This window comes from Hypanus sabinus, chromosome 23, assembly GCF_030144855.1.
Source record: "Hypanus sabinus isolate sHypSab1 chromosome 23, sHypSab1.hap1, whole genome shotgun sequence".
In the NCBI taxonomy this organism is placed as follows: domain Eukaryota; kingdom Metazoa; phylum Chordata; class Chondrichthyes; order Myliobatiformes; family Dasyatidae; genus Hypanus; species Hypanus sabinus.
The window spans coordinates 62,996,432-63,009,570 of NC_082728.1; the positions used below are offsets into that span (position 1 = coordinate 62,996,432).

The following is a 13,139-nucleotide window of genomic DNA, read 5'->3' on the forward strand; positions in this document are numbered from 1 at the left end:
AAGAAATAACCCAAGTCCATCTAGCCTCTTATGGTAGCACGTGCCCTCTAAACCAGGTAGCATCCTGGTAAACCTCTTCTGCACTCTCTCCAAAGCCTTCCCATAGTGGGGCGATCAGAACTGTACGCAATACTCCAGATGCAGCCTCACCAGAGTTGCAACATAACGCCCTGACCTTTGAACTCAATGCCACGACTAATAAAGCAAGCATTCCATAAGCCGCCTTGATCACCTTACCGACCTGTGTAGCCACTTTCATGGAGCTATGAACTTGAACCCCAAGACCTCTCTGCTCAGCAGCACTGTGAAGGATCTTGCCCTTAACAGTGTACTGTCTCCTTGCATTTGTTCCATCAAGGTACAGCACCTCACATTTATCTGCGTTAAACGCCATCTGCCATTACTCTGCCCATATCTGCAATTGATCTGTATTGCACTGTATTCTTTGCCAGTCTTCTGCACTGTCCACAACTCCACAAATTTTGGTATCATCACAAACTTACTAACCCACCCACCTACATGTTCATCCAGATCATTTATATACATCACCAACAGCAGAGGTCCCACACAGATCCCTGCGGAACTCCACAAATTACAGACCTCCAGCTCGACTAAGTGTCTTCAACCACCACCCTCGGCCTTCTCTGCACAAGGCAGTTCTGAATCCAGACAGCCAGTTTCACTCTAGATCCTACGCATCTTAATCTTCTGGTTTAGCCAGAATTGGACACAATACTTGTTTGAAATATGTGGCTTTAGTTATACGTCCTAGCATCCTCTCTCTATGAGTGACTTAAGCGCAAACACAACCGGCTTCTGCCGCTGAATATCCTTTAGAACTGTTCTATTTAGTCTGTGTTGTGTCATTTTGTTCTTTCAGTCCTTGTATCCCTTGGTACGGCTTTGTATTGGATTCTGGAACATGGTTGTAATGGTGCACTAACCTGCCCTGTTTATCGTTCTTCCAAGATTTCTGTCGTACAAGCATTGGGAAATTTCATCCATATCATGAAAAAGCATGAAAAACCAGTTTTCCCAGATCTTCTCTCTGAGAGAAAAAAATAGTTTTGGAAGACATTAGGATAAGCTTCCACAATTTAATACAGCAGTATTAACTGAATAATCCTTTGATTTTTTTTCAATTACTGGAATTATCCTACAACTTTGTTGGATTTATTTCCTGCGTTGATGCAACTACCAAGCCACTCCTACTAATAGACATTTAAATCTCCAATTTAACATATTTTTGTTATTATTTTTTTCAACGACTGCTTAACTCTAGTACTGAAATCAGGAGGAAGTTGCCTTGCCTGTATTAGACCTGATCAAACTTCATGGAGCATGGGGTTAATGTTGGAAGTCTCCCAGGGATAATCCTTTTCTGCCTGTAACTGTCTCAGAAACATAAAATGAACATTTCAATGGAACATATGTTTTTATCATAAATTTGTGATTATTTTATCATCTTAAAATATTTTATGTAAGGTTTTATTTAATGTAGAGTGTAATGGGTCACATGACCAGAGTTTAATAGAGCATGACTGTGGCATTATGGGTCAGAACCAACACAGAAGCAGAGAAAGACATATGGCCCTAAAATAACCTCTGCATGTGATCCAAGAGGCGCGCACGGTAATTGTTTTATTTGTTTTTTATTGTGTACAATGTTATTGATGTGCCTTTACATGGACAGTGTGATGCGTTTTTAGTGATTTTATTTGATTTCAGCACATTTCTGTTGTGCTAACGTGTTTGGGCCTGTTTATAAGCGGACACCAGCTTGAGAGACTGTGGCGACCCATTTCCTGGCACATCTGAACTGGCTCACAATTAGCCAGCGTTCCGGCTAAGGGAGATAGCCTACGGGGGTTTGCGAGCACAGAGCTTTGGAGCCTCTGCGCCACGGGGGGCAGGTTGAGGGAGGCTTAAAAGCAAGGCTGGATATTTCGAATAAAGTTTTTTTCCTTCGACTGCAGTTACCGACTCCGTGTCGTAATTTTAGCGCTGCATGTAGCAGACCGCTACAATTGGTGACCCCGACGGTCCAAACGTTTTTTGGACCAGAGATGACCGACGCCGCCTCTGTTCATGCGGTTTCGTTGAAACTGCCGGGTTTCTGGACACAGTGACCGAACCTGTGGTTCCAGCAAGCTGAAGCCCAATTCCACATTCGGCAGATCACCTCAGAACACACCCGCTGCTACTACGTGGTGAGCTCCCTCGACCAGGACACAGCGGCCCAGGTCGCGGAGTTCGTACAGTCGCCCCCGGCAGACGGCAAGTACACGGAATTCAAAGCCCTGCTCCTCAGGACTTTCGGACTCTCACGGCGCGAGCAGGCTGCCCGTTTACTGCACCTGGATGGCTTGGGAGACAGACCTCCATCGGCTTTAATGAATGAGATGTTGTCTCTAGCCGACGGACACACACCATGCCTCATGTTTGAGCAGGCATTCCTGGAGCAGCTGCCCGAAGACATACGCCTGCTGCTGTCCGATGCGGATTTCAGTGACCCCCGGAAGGTGGCAGCCCGGGCGGACTTGCTGTGGAACGCCAAAAAGGTTCCATCGCACAGATCACCCAGCCACGCTCCCAGCAGCAAACCAGTCCAGGCCCGGTCGCAGAGCCTGCCAACCCCAGGGGCAGGGGTGGGGGGCCCAACGAACACTGGTGCTTCTACCACCAGCAGTGGGGCACAGAAGCCCGCCGTTGTCGCCCGCCCTGCAAGTTCCCGGGAAACGCCAGGGCCAGCCGCCACTGATGGCTACGGCGGCTGGCCATCGGGATAGCCTGCTGTATGTGTGGGGCAGAAGGTCGGGACGCCGGTTTTTGGTCGACACCGGTGCTGAGATCAGCATTTGACCTCTGACGAGTTATGACACCCGCAGCAGGGCACCGAGTCCCCCTCTGAGGGCCGTGAACGGCAGCACAGTAAGGACCTATGGCACCCGTCAGGTGCAGCTACAGTTCGGCTCCAGCCAGTTCACGTGGGACTTCACACTGGCCGCCGTAGCCCAACCGCTTCTGGGTGCGGATTTTTTGCGGGCTCACAGCCTACTGGTCGACCTGCCCAGGAAGAGATTGGTACACGCCGAGACCTTTCAGATGTTCTCCCTGGGTGCAGCCCAGTTGTCAGCCCCTCACCTCGGCTCCATCACGCTGTCCGACAACGACTTCACCAGGGTCCTAGCGGATTTCCCATCGGTTCTTGCACCGCAGTTCACAGCGGCCATGCCCCGACACGGCGTACAGCACCACATCCTGACCCAGGGACCACCTCTCCACGCCCGTGCTCGGCGGCTTCCCCCAGACAAGCTCCGACTGGCGAAGGAGGAGTTCCAGAGGAATTGGGGATCATCCGGCGGTCCAACAGCCCTTGGGCCTCCCCCCTGCACATGGTGCCCAAAGCGACAGGAGGCTGGAGACCGTGCGGCGACTACTACAGGCTGAACGAGGCTACCACACCGGACCGCTACCCTGTGCCGCACATTCAGGACTTTGCAGCAAACCTGCACGGCGCACGGATCTTCTCCAAGGTAGACCTCGTCCGAGGGTACCATCAAATCCCAGTGCATCCTGACGACATCCCCAAAACAGCTCTCATCACCCAGTTTGGCCTTTTCGAGTTCCTCCGCATGCCGTTCGGCCTGAAGAATGCCGCACAGACGTTCCAGCGGTTAATGGACCCGGTGGGACAGGACCTGGACTTCGTGTTCATCTATTTGGATGACATCCTCATAGCCAGCAGCAGTCATCAGGAGCATCTTTCCCACCTCCGTCAACTCTGCGCCCGACTGAGTGAGTACGGTCTAACAGTCAACCCCGCCAAATGCCAGTTCGGACTCGATACCATTGACTTCCTGGGCCACAGGATTACTAAAGACGGGGCAACCCCTCTGCCCGCGAAGGTAGATGCGGTCTGCCACTTCCCCCGACCCACCACGATCAAAGGCCTTCAGGAATTCATAGGTATGGTCAATTTCTACCACCATTTCCTCCCTTCAGCTGCCCGGATCATGCGCCCCCTGTCCGCCCTGCTGTCCGGTCCGGGCAAGGACATTACCTGGGACGAGGAGTCCGCCGCTGCTTTCATTCAAACGAAGGAAGCTTTGGCAAATGCCGCGATGCTAGTACATCCCAGAATGGACGCCCCTACCGACCTCACAGTGGACGCATCTAACACGGCAGTCGGTGGGGTGCTGGAGCAACTCATCGCAGGTCGCTGGCAACCTCTGGCGTTTTTCAGCAAACACCTGCGGCCACCCGAGCTCAAGTACAGTGCTTTCGACCGGGAATTGTTGGCGCTGTACCTGGCAATCCGGCATTTCAGGTACTTCTTAGAAGGTCGGCCCTTCACCGCGTTCACGGACCACAAACCGTTTACCTTTGGGTTTACGAAAGCGTCCGACCCCTGGTCGTCCCGCCAGCAACGCCACCTGTCCTACATCTCTGAATACACGACGGATGTCCGGCACGTCTCAGGTAAGGACAATGTCATGGCGGATGATCTCTCTCGCCCTACCGTTCATGCCCTTTCCCAAGGAGTAGACTTTGAGGCACTGGCAGAGGCACAGCAGGCAGATGAGGAGATTCCAAGTTACAGAACCGCAGTCTCCGGTTTGCAGCTCCAGGACCTCCCCATAGGCCCAGGTGAGAGGACCCTACTCTGTGACGTCGCCACCAGCCAGCCCCGTCCCATCGTCCCGGCACCTTGGCGGCAACACGTTTTCGACTCCATTCATAACTTGGCGCATCCCTCCATCCGGACAATTGTCCGGATGGTTTCCAGCAGGTTCGTTTGGCACGGACTCCGCAAGCAGGTCAGTGAATGGGCCAAAACGTGCATGCACTGCTAGACGGCCAAGGTGCAGCGGCACACCAAAGCCCCACCGCAGCAGTTCCACCCCGCCCACTGGCGTTTCGACCACATTCATGTGGATATCGTGGGCCCCCTGCCAGTGTCGCGAGGAGCTTGGCACCTCCTGACTATCGTGGACCGGTTCACAAGATGGCCGGAGGCGATCCTGCTCACCGACACCACCTCCGAATCTTGCACCCGAGCCCTGATCGCCACCTGGATATCTCACTTTGGTGTACCGGCCCACATTACCTCCGACAGAGGCGCCCAGTTCACCTCCAGCCTGTGGTCGGCTATGGCCAAGCTTTTGGGGACTCAGCTGCACCACACCACTGCCTACCACCCACAGTCGAACGGGCTAGTGGAGCGTTTCCACCGTCACCTGAAGTCGGCTCTCATGACCCGCCTGCGAGGAGCTAACTGGGTGGACGAGCTTCCCTGGGTCCTACTCGGCATCCGCACAGCGCCCAAGGACGACCTGCACGCCTCGTCGGCCAAGTTGGTGTACAGCGCGCCCCTGGTCGTCCCCGGGGAGTTCATACCAGCCCCAAGGGGGCAAGAGGAAGAACCCGCAGCAGTCCTGGGCAGACTACGCGAGAAGCTCAGTAACCTGGCCCCCATACCCACTTCGCAGCATGGGCAGAACCCGACCTGCGTACCCAAAGACCTGCAGAACTGTAAGTTTGTGTTTGTACGAAGGGGCGGGCATCGGCCACCGCTACAGCGGCCCTACGAGGGGCCTTATGGTGCTCCGGAACAACAGGTCCACGTTCGTGCTGGACGTTGGGGGGAGAGAGGAGGTTTTCACGGTGGACCGACTCAAACCGGCCCATGTGGACCTGGCGCAACCGGTCGAGCTTCCGGCACCTCGGCGCAGAGGCCGACCTCCCAAACAGGTTCTGGCCCAGACTGTGGACATTGGGGGGTGTATCGCCGGTTCTGGGGGCGGGGGTTATGTGGCGACCCATTTCCTGGCACATCCGAACCGGGTCACTATTAGCCAGTGTTCCGGCTAAGGGAGATAGCCTACGGGGTTTGCGAGCACAGAGCTTTGGAGCCTCTGCGCCACGGGGGGCAGGTTGAGCGAGGCTTAAAAGCAAGGCTGGGTATTTCGAATAAAGTTTTTTTCCTTCGACTGCAGTTACCGACTCCGTGTCATAATTTTAGCGCTGCAAGTAGCACACCGCTACAAGACTACAAAAGACTGAGAGACTTATGTTTCAACCTTTTATGACCTTTATTTTCCTGTAGTTTTCATGGTGTCTGCTGAAGAAAGAGAGAGAGAAGCAAAAATAAATCTTCAAGGACATCTGTATGTTGTGTGGCCATTGTTTCATTGGACCAGTGCAGTTACACTGCCAGTATTCCACTGAACTGTCTCTTCTAATGAATAAAAGATCACAACGTTTCCAGGGATTGTGGTGGAAGAGTATGGAAAGTTGGCTGCATATCCCTGGAAGCATTTCCTGGAATTTCCTAATTGTGGGTAACTGGCCACATTTGAAAATATTTTCCTGTTACATAACCAACAAAACTAGCTTTTACTTGGCCCGAGAGTGTTTGATGTGGCGGATCAAAAAGAGTCTCACTCTGTAAAAACCTGTCCCTACTTTACTTTGGAAAGAATAGAAAGTACTTTTCACTGCGTTGACTTCCGGTAAGATGGTGGCATGTTCAATCGCAGTGGGTTCTGTGGGGCCAACCAAAGGTGCTATTGTCCTTTTTAAGCATTTTTTACAATCACAAGATCCTGCTGGACATTAAGAATGTAAAGTACTGCAGGTCTACTCATTGGCAGAGAAACTGAAGGAGCTGGGCTTGGTGTGAATCGAGCTGTGGCTGCCTTCATCAGAGAGGGGTCAGATGAGTCCGTGTGCGAAGGCGGTGTGCAGTTTAACAGCGAGCGATCTTAATCGTTTTTCTTGGGATCGCAACACATTGTTAATGTGGAATGCTGCAAGACCGATTCACTGATTTGTCGGTGGATGACGGAGGCAGTTGGCAGGAAAGCTGCATGGCCTCAGTCAGTGTGGCCTGCTTACAGCCACCCACACAGGCAGTGTTGTGCAGCGTTCGGTGCTGCCTCCCACTGTTCACTTGGCAGAAGACAGGCTATATTATGTTTGACTGTGGACTGACCGCTGCTGCAACATTCCTGGGCCTCAGGGTCTCGGACTGTATTTTAGTGTGACTGTGCTTGCTGTCTTTTATGCGTCTTGTGCTGTGTGTGACCGTTTTGTGTGACTGTATTTTAGTGTGACTGTGCTTGCTGTCTTTTATGTGTCTTGTGCTGTGTGTGACCGTTTTGTGTGACTGTATTTTAGTGTGACTGTGCTTGCTGTCTTTTATGTGTCTTGTGCTATGTGTGACCGTTTTGTGTGACTGTATTTTAGTGTGACTGTGCTTGCTGTCTTTTATGTGTCTTGTGCTGTGTGTGACCGTTTTGTGTGACTGTATTTTAGTGTGACTGTGCTTGCTGTCTTTTATGCGTCTTGTGCTGTGTGTGACCGTATTGTGTGACTGTATTTTAGTGTGACTGTGCTTGCTGTCTTTTATGCGTCTTGTGCTGTGTGTGACCGTTTTGTGTGACTGTATTTTAGTGTGACTGTGCTTGCTGTCTTTTATGTGTCTTGTGCTGTGTGTGACCGTTTTGTGTGACTGTATTTTAGTGCTGTGCTTGCTGTCTTTTATGTGTCTTGTGCTGTGTGTGACTGTTTTGCACCTTGTGCCCAGAGTAACGTTTCGTTAAATGACAATTAAACTTGAATTCATAGTACTTGATGGTTCAGTGTAATGAAACTTGTTTTCGTACCTGTGCTGTACCTGAACTATGCTTAGTTTGATGGAACAATGTAAACAGCAGTTTATTTTGCATCTAACCTGTGCAGGACCTACTCTGTAGTATTTGATGGGACTTTGTAAATGAAACTGGGATTATTTGATGGATTTATGCAGAAAAGTTTTTCAATAGTTTACCCTGCTGTCACAGATCAGGGACTGGTAAATCATGTTGTCTGAAGTCAAAGGGATTCGGTTCCAGACATTAAAATCTTTACTGAGTTTAGCAACAAATGAACTTGTTTTTTTTTGTGTAGCTTGGAGGAAGTGCTGGCGGTAGGACTCCGAATGAATCAGGGACTCGCCCATCAGGTAATTAGCATAAGAAACCTTAAATCCGATGGTCCTGATTTTTGTGACTCACATCCATGGTGGAATGAAAACATCCTATAATCTATTTCACACTGCACACTACAACACTCCAGTCAGAAAGCTTTGAAATCTCAACCAGTACAGAGTGATTGGTTCAACTTGCTCCTTATAATCGCTGTATCCATTCAGCCCATTATATGAATGGTAGCTCCCTGCAGAACACTAAGACCATGAGGCATTTGAGCATAATTTGGCCATTCAGCCCATCATGTCGGCATGGTTTCCTCAGGGAAAATCTTCCTGATGTGTTAGAATTCTTTGAAGAAGTTACAAGCAGGGTAAACAGAGGAGAATTGGTTGATGTGTACTTGAATTTTCAGTAGGCCTCTGACAAGGCGCCACACATGAAGCTGCTTAACAGGCTATGAGCCTGTGGAATTGCAGGAGAGATTCTAACATGGATAAAGCAGTGGCTGATTGGGAGGAGACTAAGGTTGGGAATAAAGGGAGCCCTTTCTGACTGGCTGCCAGTGACTAGTGTGTTCCACAGGGGTCTGTGTTGGGATTGATTCTTTTGATGTTATATGTCAATGATTTGGATGACGGAATTGATGACTTTGTTGCAAAGTTTGCAGAAAGTATGAAGATAGGTGGAGGCACAGGTATTTTTGAAGAATTAGAGACACTACAGAAGGGTTTCGATTAGGAGAATGGGCAAAGTAATGGCAGGTGAATACCATGCCGGGAAGTGTATGATCATGCGGGTTGGTGGAAGAAGTGAAAGGGCTGACTATTTTCTAAACGGAGAGGAAATACAAAAATGTAAGGTGCAAAGGGACTTGGGAGTCCTTGTGCAGGATTCTCTTAAAGTTAATTTGCAGGTTGATTCTGTGGTGAGGAAGGCAAATACAATGTTAGCATTCATTTCAGGAGGACTAGAACATAAAAGCAACAGTATAATGTTGAAACTAATAAAACACTGGTGAGACCCCACTTGGAGCACTATGAGCCGGTTTGAGCTCCTTATATGCCGAAACTGGAGAGGGTTCAAAGGTGGTTCACAAAAATACTTGCAGGATTGAATGTCTTGTCATATGAAGTGCGTGTGATAGCTCTGGGCCTGTATTCACTAGAATTCAGAAGAATGAGGGGTGAATACAAGGAAATCTGCAGATGCTGGAAATTCAAACAACAACACACACAAAATGCTGGTGGAACACAGCAGGCCAGGCAGCATCAATAAGGAGAAGCACTGTCGACGTTTTGGGCCGAGACCCTTCGGCAGGACTAACCGAAAGGAAAGATAGTAAGAGATTTGAAAGTAGTGGGGGGGGAGGGGGAAATGCAAAATGATAGGAGTAGACCGGAGGGGGTGGGATGAAGCTAAGAGCTGGAAAGGTGATTGGCGAAAGTGATACAGAGCTGGAGAAGGGAAAGGATCATGGGACGGGAGGCCTCAGGAGAAAGGGGGGGGGGGAGCACCAGAGGGAGATGGAGAACAGGCAAACAACTAAATATGTCAGGGATGGGGTAAGAAGGGGAGGAGGGACATTAACGGAAGTTAGAGAAGTCAATGTTCATGCCATCAGGTTGGAGGCTACTAGCCATATATAATGTGTTGTTCCTCCAACCTGAGTTTGAATTCATTTTGACAGTAGAGGAGGCCATGGATAGACATATCAGAATGGGAATGGGACGTGGAATTAAAATGTGTGGCCACTGGGAGATCCTGCTTTCTCTGGCGGACCGAGCATAGGTGTTCAGCGAAACGGTCTCCCAGTCTGCGTCGGGTCTCCAATATATAAAAGGCCACACCGGGAGCACCGGACGCAGTATCTCACACTAGCTGACTCACAGGTGAAGTGTCGCCTCACCTGGAAGGACTGTCTGGGGCCCTGAATGGTGGTGAGGGAGGAAGTGTAAGGGCAGGTGTAGCACTTGTTCCGTCTACAAGGATAAGTGCCAGGAGGGAGATCGGTGGGAAGGGATGGGGGGGACGAGTGGACAAGTTTCGCTGAACACCTATGCTTGGTCCGCCAGAGAAAGCAGGATCTCCCAGCAGCCACACATTTTAATTCCATGTCACATTCCCATTCTGATATGTCTATCCATGGCCTCCTCTATTGTCAAGATGAAGCCACACTCAGGTTGGAGGAACAACACCTTATATACCGGCTGGATAGCCTCCAACCTGATGGCATGAACATTGACTTCTCTAACTTCCGTTAATGCCCCTCCTCCCCTTCTTACCCCATCCCTGACATATTTAGTTGTTTGCCTGTTCTCCATCTCCCTCTAGTGCTTCCCCCCACCTCCTTTCTTTCTCCTGAGGCCTCCCGTCCCATGATCCTTTCCCTTCTCTAGCTCTGTATCACTTTCGCCTATCACCTTTCCAGCTCTCAGCTTCACCCCACCCCCTCCGGTCTTCTCCTATCATTTTGCATTTCCCCCTCCCCCCACTACTTTCAAATCTCTTACAATCTTTCCTTCCGGTTAGTCCTGACGAAGGGTCTTGGCCCGAAACGTCGACAGCGCTTCTCCCTATATATGCTGCCTGGCCTGCTGTGTTCCACCAGCATTTTGTGAATGAGGGGTGACCTCATTGAAACCTGTCAAATGGTGAAAAGCCTTGATAGAGTGGATGTGGAGAAGATGTTTCCTGTGGTGGGAGAGTCTAAGACCAAAGGACACAGATAGAGTGGATGTGGAGAAGATGTTTCCTGTGGTGGGAGAGTCTAAGACCAGAGGACACAGATAGAGTCGATGTGGAGAAGATGTTTCCTGTGGTGGGAGAGTCTAAGACCAGTGGACACAGATAGAGTCGATGTGGAGAAGATGTTTCCTATGGTGGAGAGTCTAAGACCAGTGGACACAGATAGAGTGGATGTGGAGAAGATGTTTCCTGTGGTGGGAGAGTCTAAGACAAAAGGATTCAACCTCAGAATAGAGGAGTGTCCTTTTAGAATGGAGATAAGAAATTTCTTCACCCAGAGGGTGGTGAATCTGTGGAATTCTTTGCCACAGGCCGCTGTGGAGCCAAGCCTTTATATATATTTAAGGCAGAGGTTGATAGATTCTTAATTGTTCAGGGCATGAAGGGATGCAGGGAGAAGGCAGGAGAGTGAGACTGAGAGGAAAGTTGGATCAGCCATGGTGAAATGGCAGAGCAGGCTCAATGGCCTAATTCTGCTCCTATGTCTTATGGTCTTTCTATATAATAAGCCCAAAACTGCTCACAATACTCCAAGTGAGGTCTCACCAATAGTTTTTAAAACCTCAGCATTACATTGTTGTTTTCATATTCTAGTCCTCTAGAAAGCAATGTCTTCTTCACCACCGACTCAGCCTGAAAATTAATCTTTAGGGAATCCTGCACAACAATTCCCCCATTTAGAAAATAGTCCACGCTTTTATTCCTTCTGACAAAGTGCATGACCATACACTTCTCAACACTGTATTCTGTCTGAAACTTCTTTGCCCATTCTCCTAATCTGTATAAATCCTTCTCTACCCTCTGCTTCCTCAACACTATAGGTCCTTCCACTATCTTCACATCATCGCCAATGTGGCCACAAAGCCATCCAAATCATTGACATATAATATAAAAAGAATCGCCCCAATACCAACCCCTGTGGCAGCCTTGATCCATTTCTTCTCAATCTTTGCCTCCTGCAAATCAGTCAGTGCTCTATCCATGCTACGTAATACCATGTGCTCTTATCCTGCTAAGCAGCCTCATGCGTGGGACTTATCAAAGCCTTTGGAAAATCCACAACATCCATTGATTCTTCTTTGTCTATCGTGCTTGTTACTTCCTCAAAGAATTCCAACAGATTTGTCAAGTAAGATTTCCCCTTAAGGAAACCATGCTGACTTTGGCACATCTTACATGTGCCTCTTAGTACCTTGAAACCTCATCCTTAACAATCGACTCCAACACGGTGAGACCACAGCTGGAGTATTGTGTGCAGTTTTGGTCCCCTAATCTGAAGAAAGACATTCTTGCCATAGAGGGAGTACAGAGAAGGTTCACCAGATTGATTCCTGGGATGACAGGACTTTCATATGAAGAAAGACTGGATCGACTAGGCTTATACTCACTGGAATTTAGACGACTGAGGGGGGATCTTATTGAAACATATAAAATTCTAAAGGGATTGGACAGGCTAGATGCAGGAAGATTGTTCCCGATGTTGGGGAAGTCCAGAACGAGGGGTCACAGTTTAAAGATAAAGGGGAAGCCTTTTAGGACCGAGATGAGGAGAAACTTCTTCACACAGAGAGTGGTGAATCTGGAATTCTCTGCCACAGGAAACAGTTGAGGTCAGTTCATTGGCTATATTTCAGAGGAAGTTAGATATGGCCCTTGTGGCTAAAGGGATCGGGGGTATGGAGAGAAGGCAAGTACAGGGTTCTGAGTTGGATGATCAGCCATGATCATACTGAATGGCGGTGCAGGCTCGAAGGGCCGAATGGCCTACTCCTGCACCTTACTTCTATGTTTCTAACATCTTACCAACCACTGAGGTCAGGCTAACTGACCTATAATTTCTTTTCTTCTGCTTCCCTCCCTTCTCGAAGAGTGGAGTGCCATTTGCAATTTTCCAATCCTCTAGACACATTTTTGAATCTAGTGATTCTTTAAAGATTATTACTAATGCTTCCACAAACTCTTTAGCTACTTCTTTCGGAACCCTGCAGTGTATGCTGTCTTGTCCAACTGCTTATTTTCCTTCAGGCCATTCAGCTTCCCAAGTACCTTCTCCTTAGTAATAGCAACTCCACTCACTTCTGCCTCTTGACACTCTATATCCAGTCTCTTTCACAGTGAAGACTGATGCAAATACTTATTCGGTTTGCCCATATCCTTGTTCCCCCACTATTACCTCTCCAGCATGATTTTCCAGTGGTCTGATATCTGCTCTCATCTCTTTTACTCTTTGTATACCTGAAAAACCTTTTGGTATCCTCTTTGATATTGGCTAGCTAACCTTCATATTTCACCTTCTTGTTCCTTATGGGTGTTTTATTTACCTTCTGTTGGTGTTTAAAAGGTTCCCAATCCTCTAATTTCCCATTAATTTTTGCTCTCTTTTGCTTTTATGTTGGCTCTGACTTGTCCTGTCAGTCT

At 48.9% G+C, this 13,139-nt stretch overlaps 1 protein-coding gene across 1 annotated transcript in view; it reads left to right on the top strand.

Annotated features, from left to right (window-relative positions):
- The window catches only part of rsad1 (radical S-adenosyl methionine domain containing 1), a 68,704-nt gene that overhangs the window by 43,722 nt on the left and 11,843 nt on the right, over window positions 1-13,139 (top strand). The window contains exon 7 of the mRNA XM_059949001.1: window positions 7,954-8,008. Within this exon, the coding sequence (XP_059804984.1) occupies window positions 7,954-8,008 (55 nt within the window). The remainder of the gene's footprint in view (window positions 1-7,953; window positions 8,009-13,139) is intronic.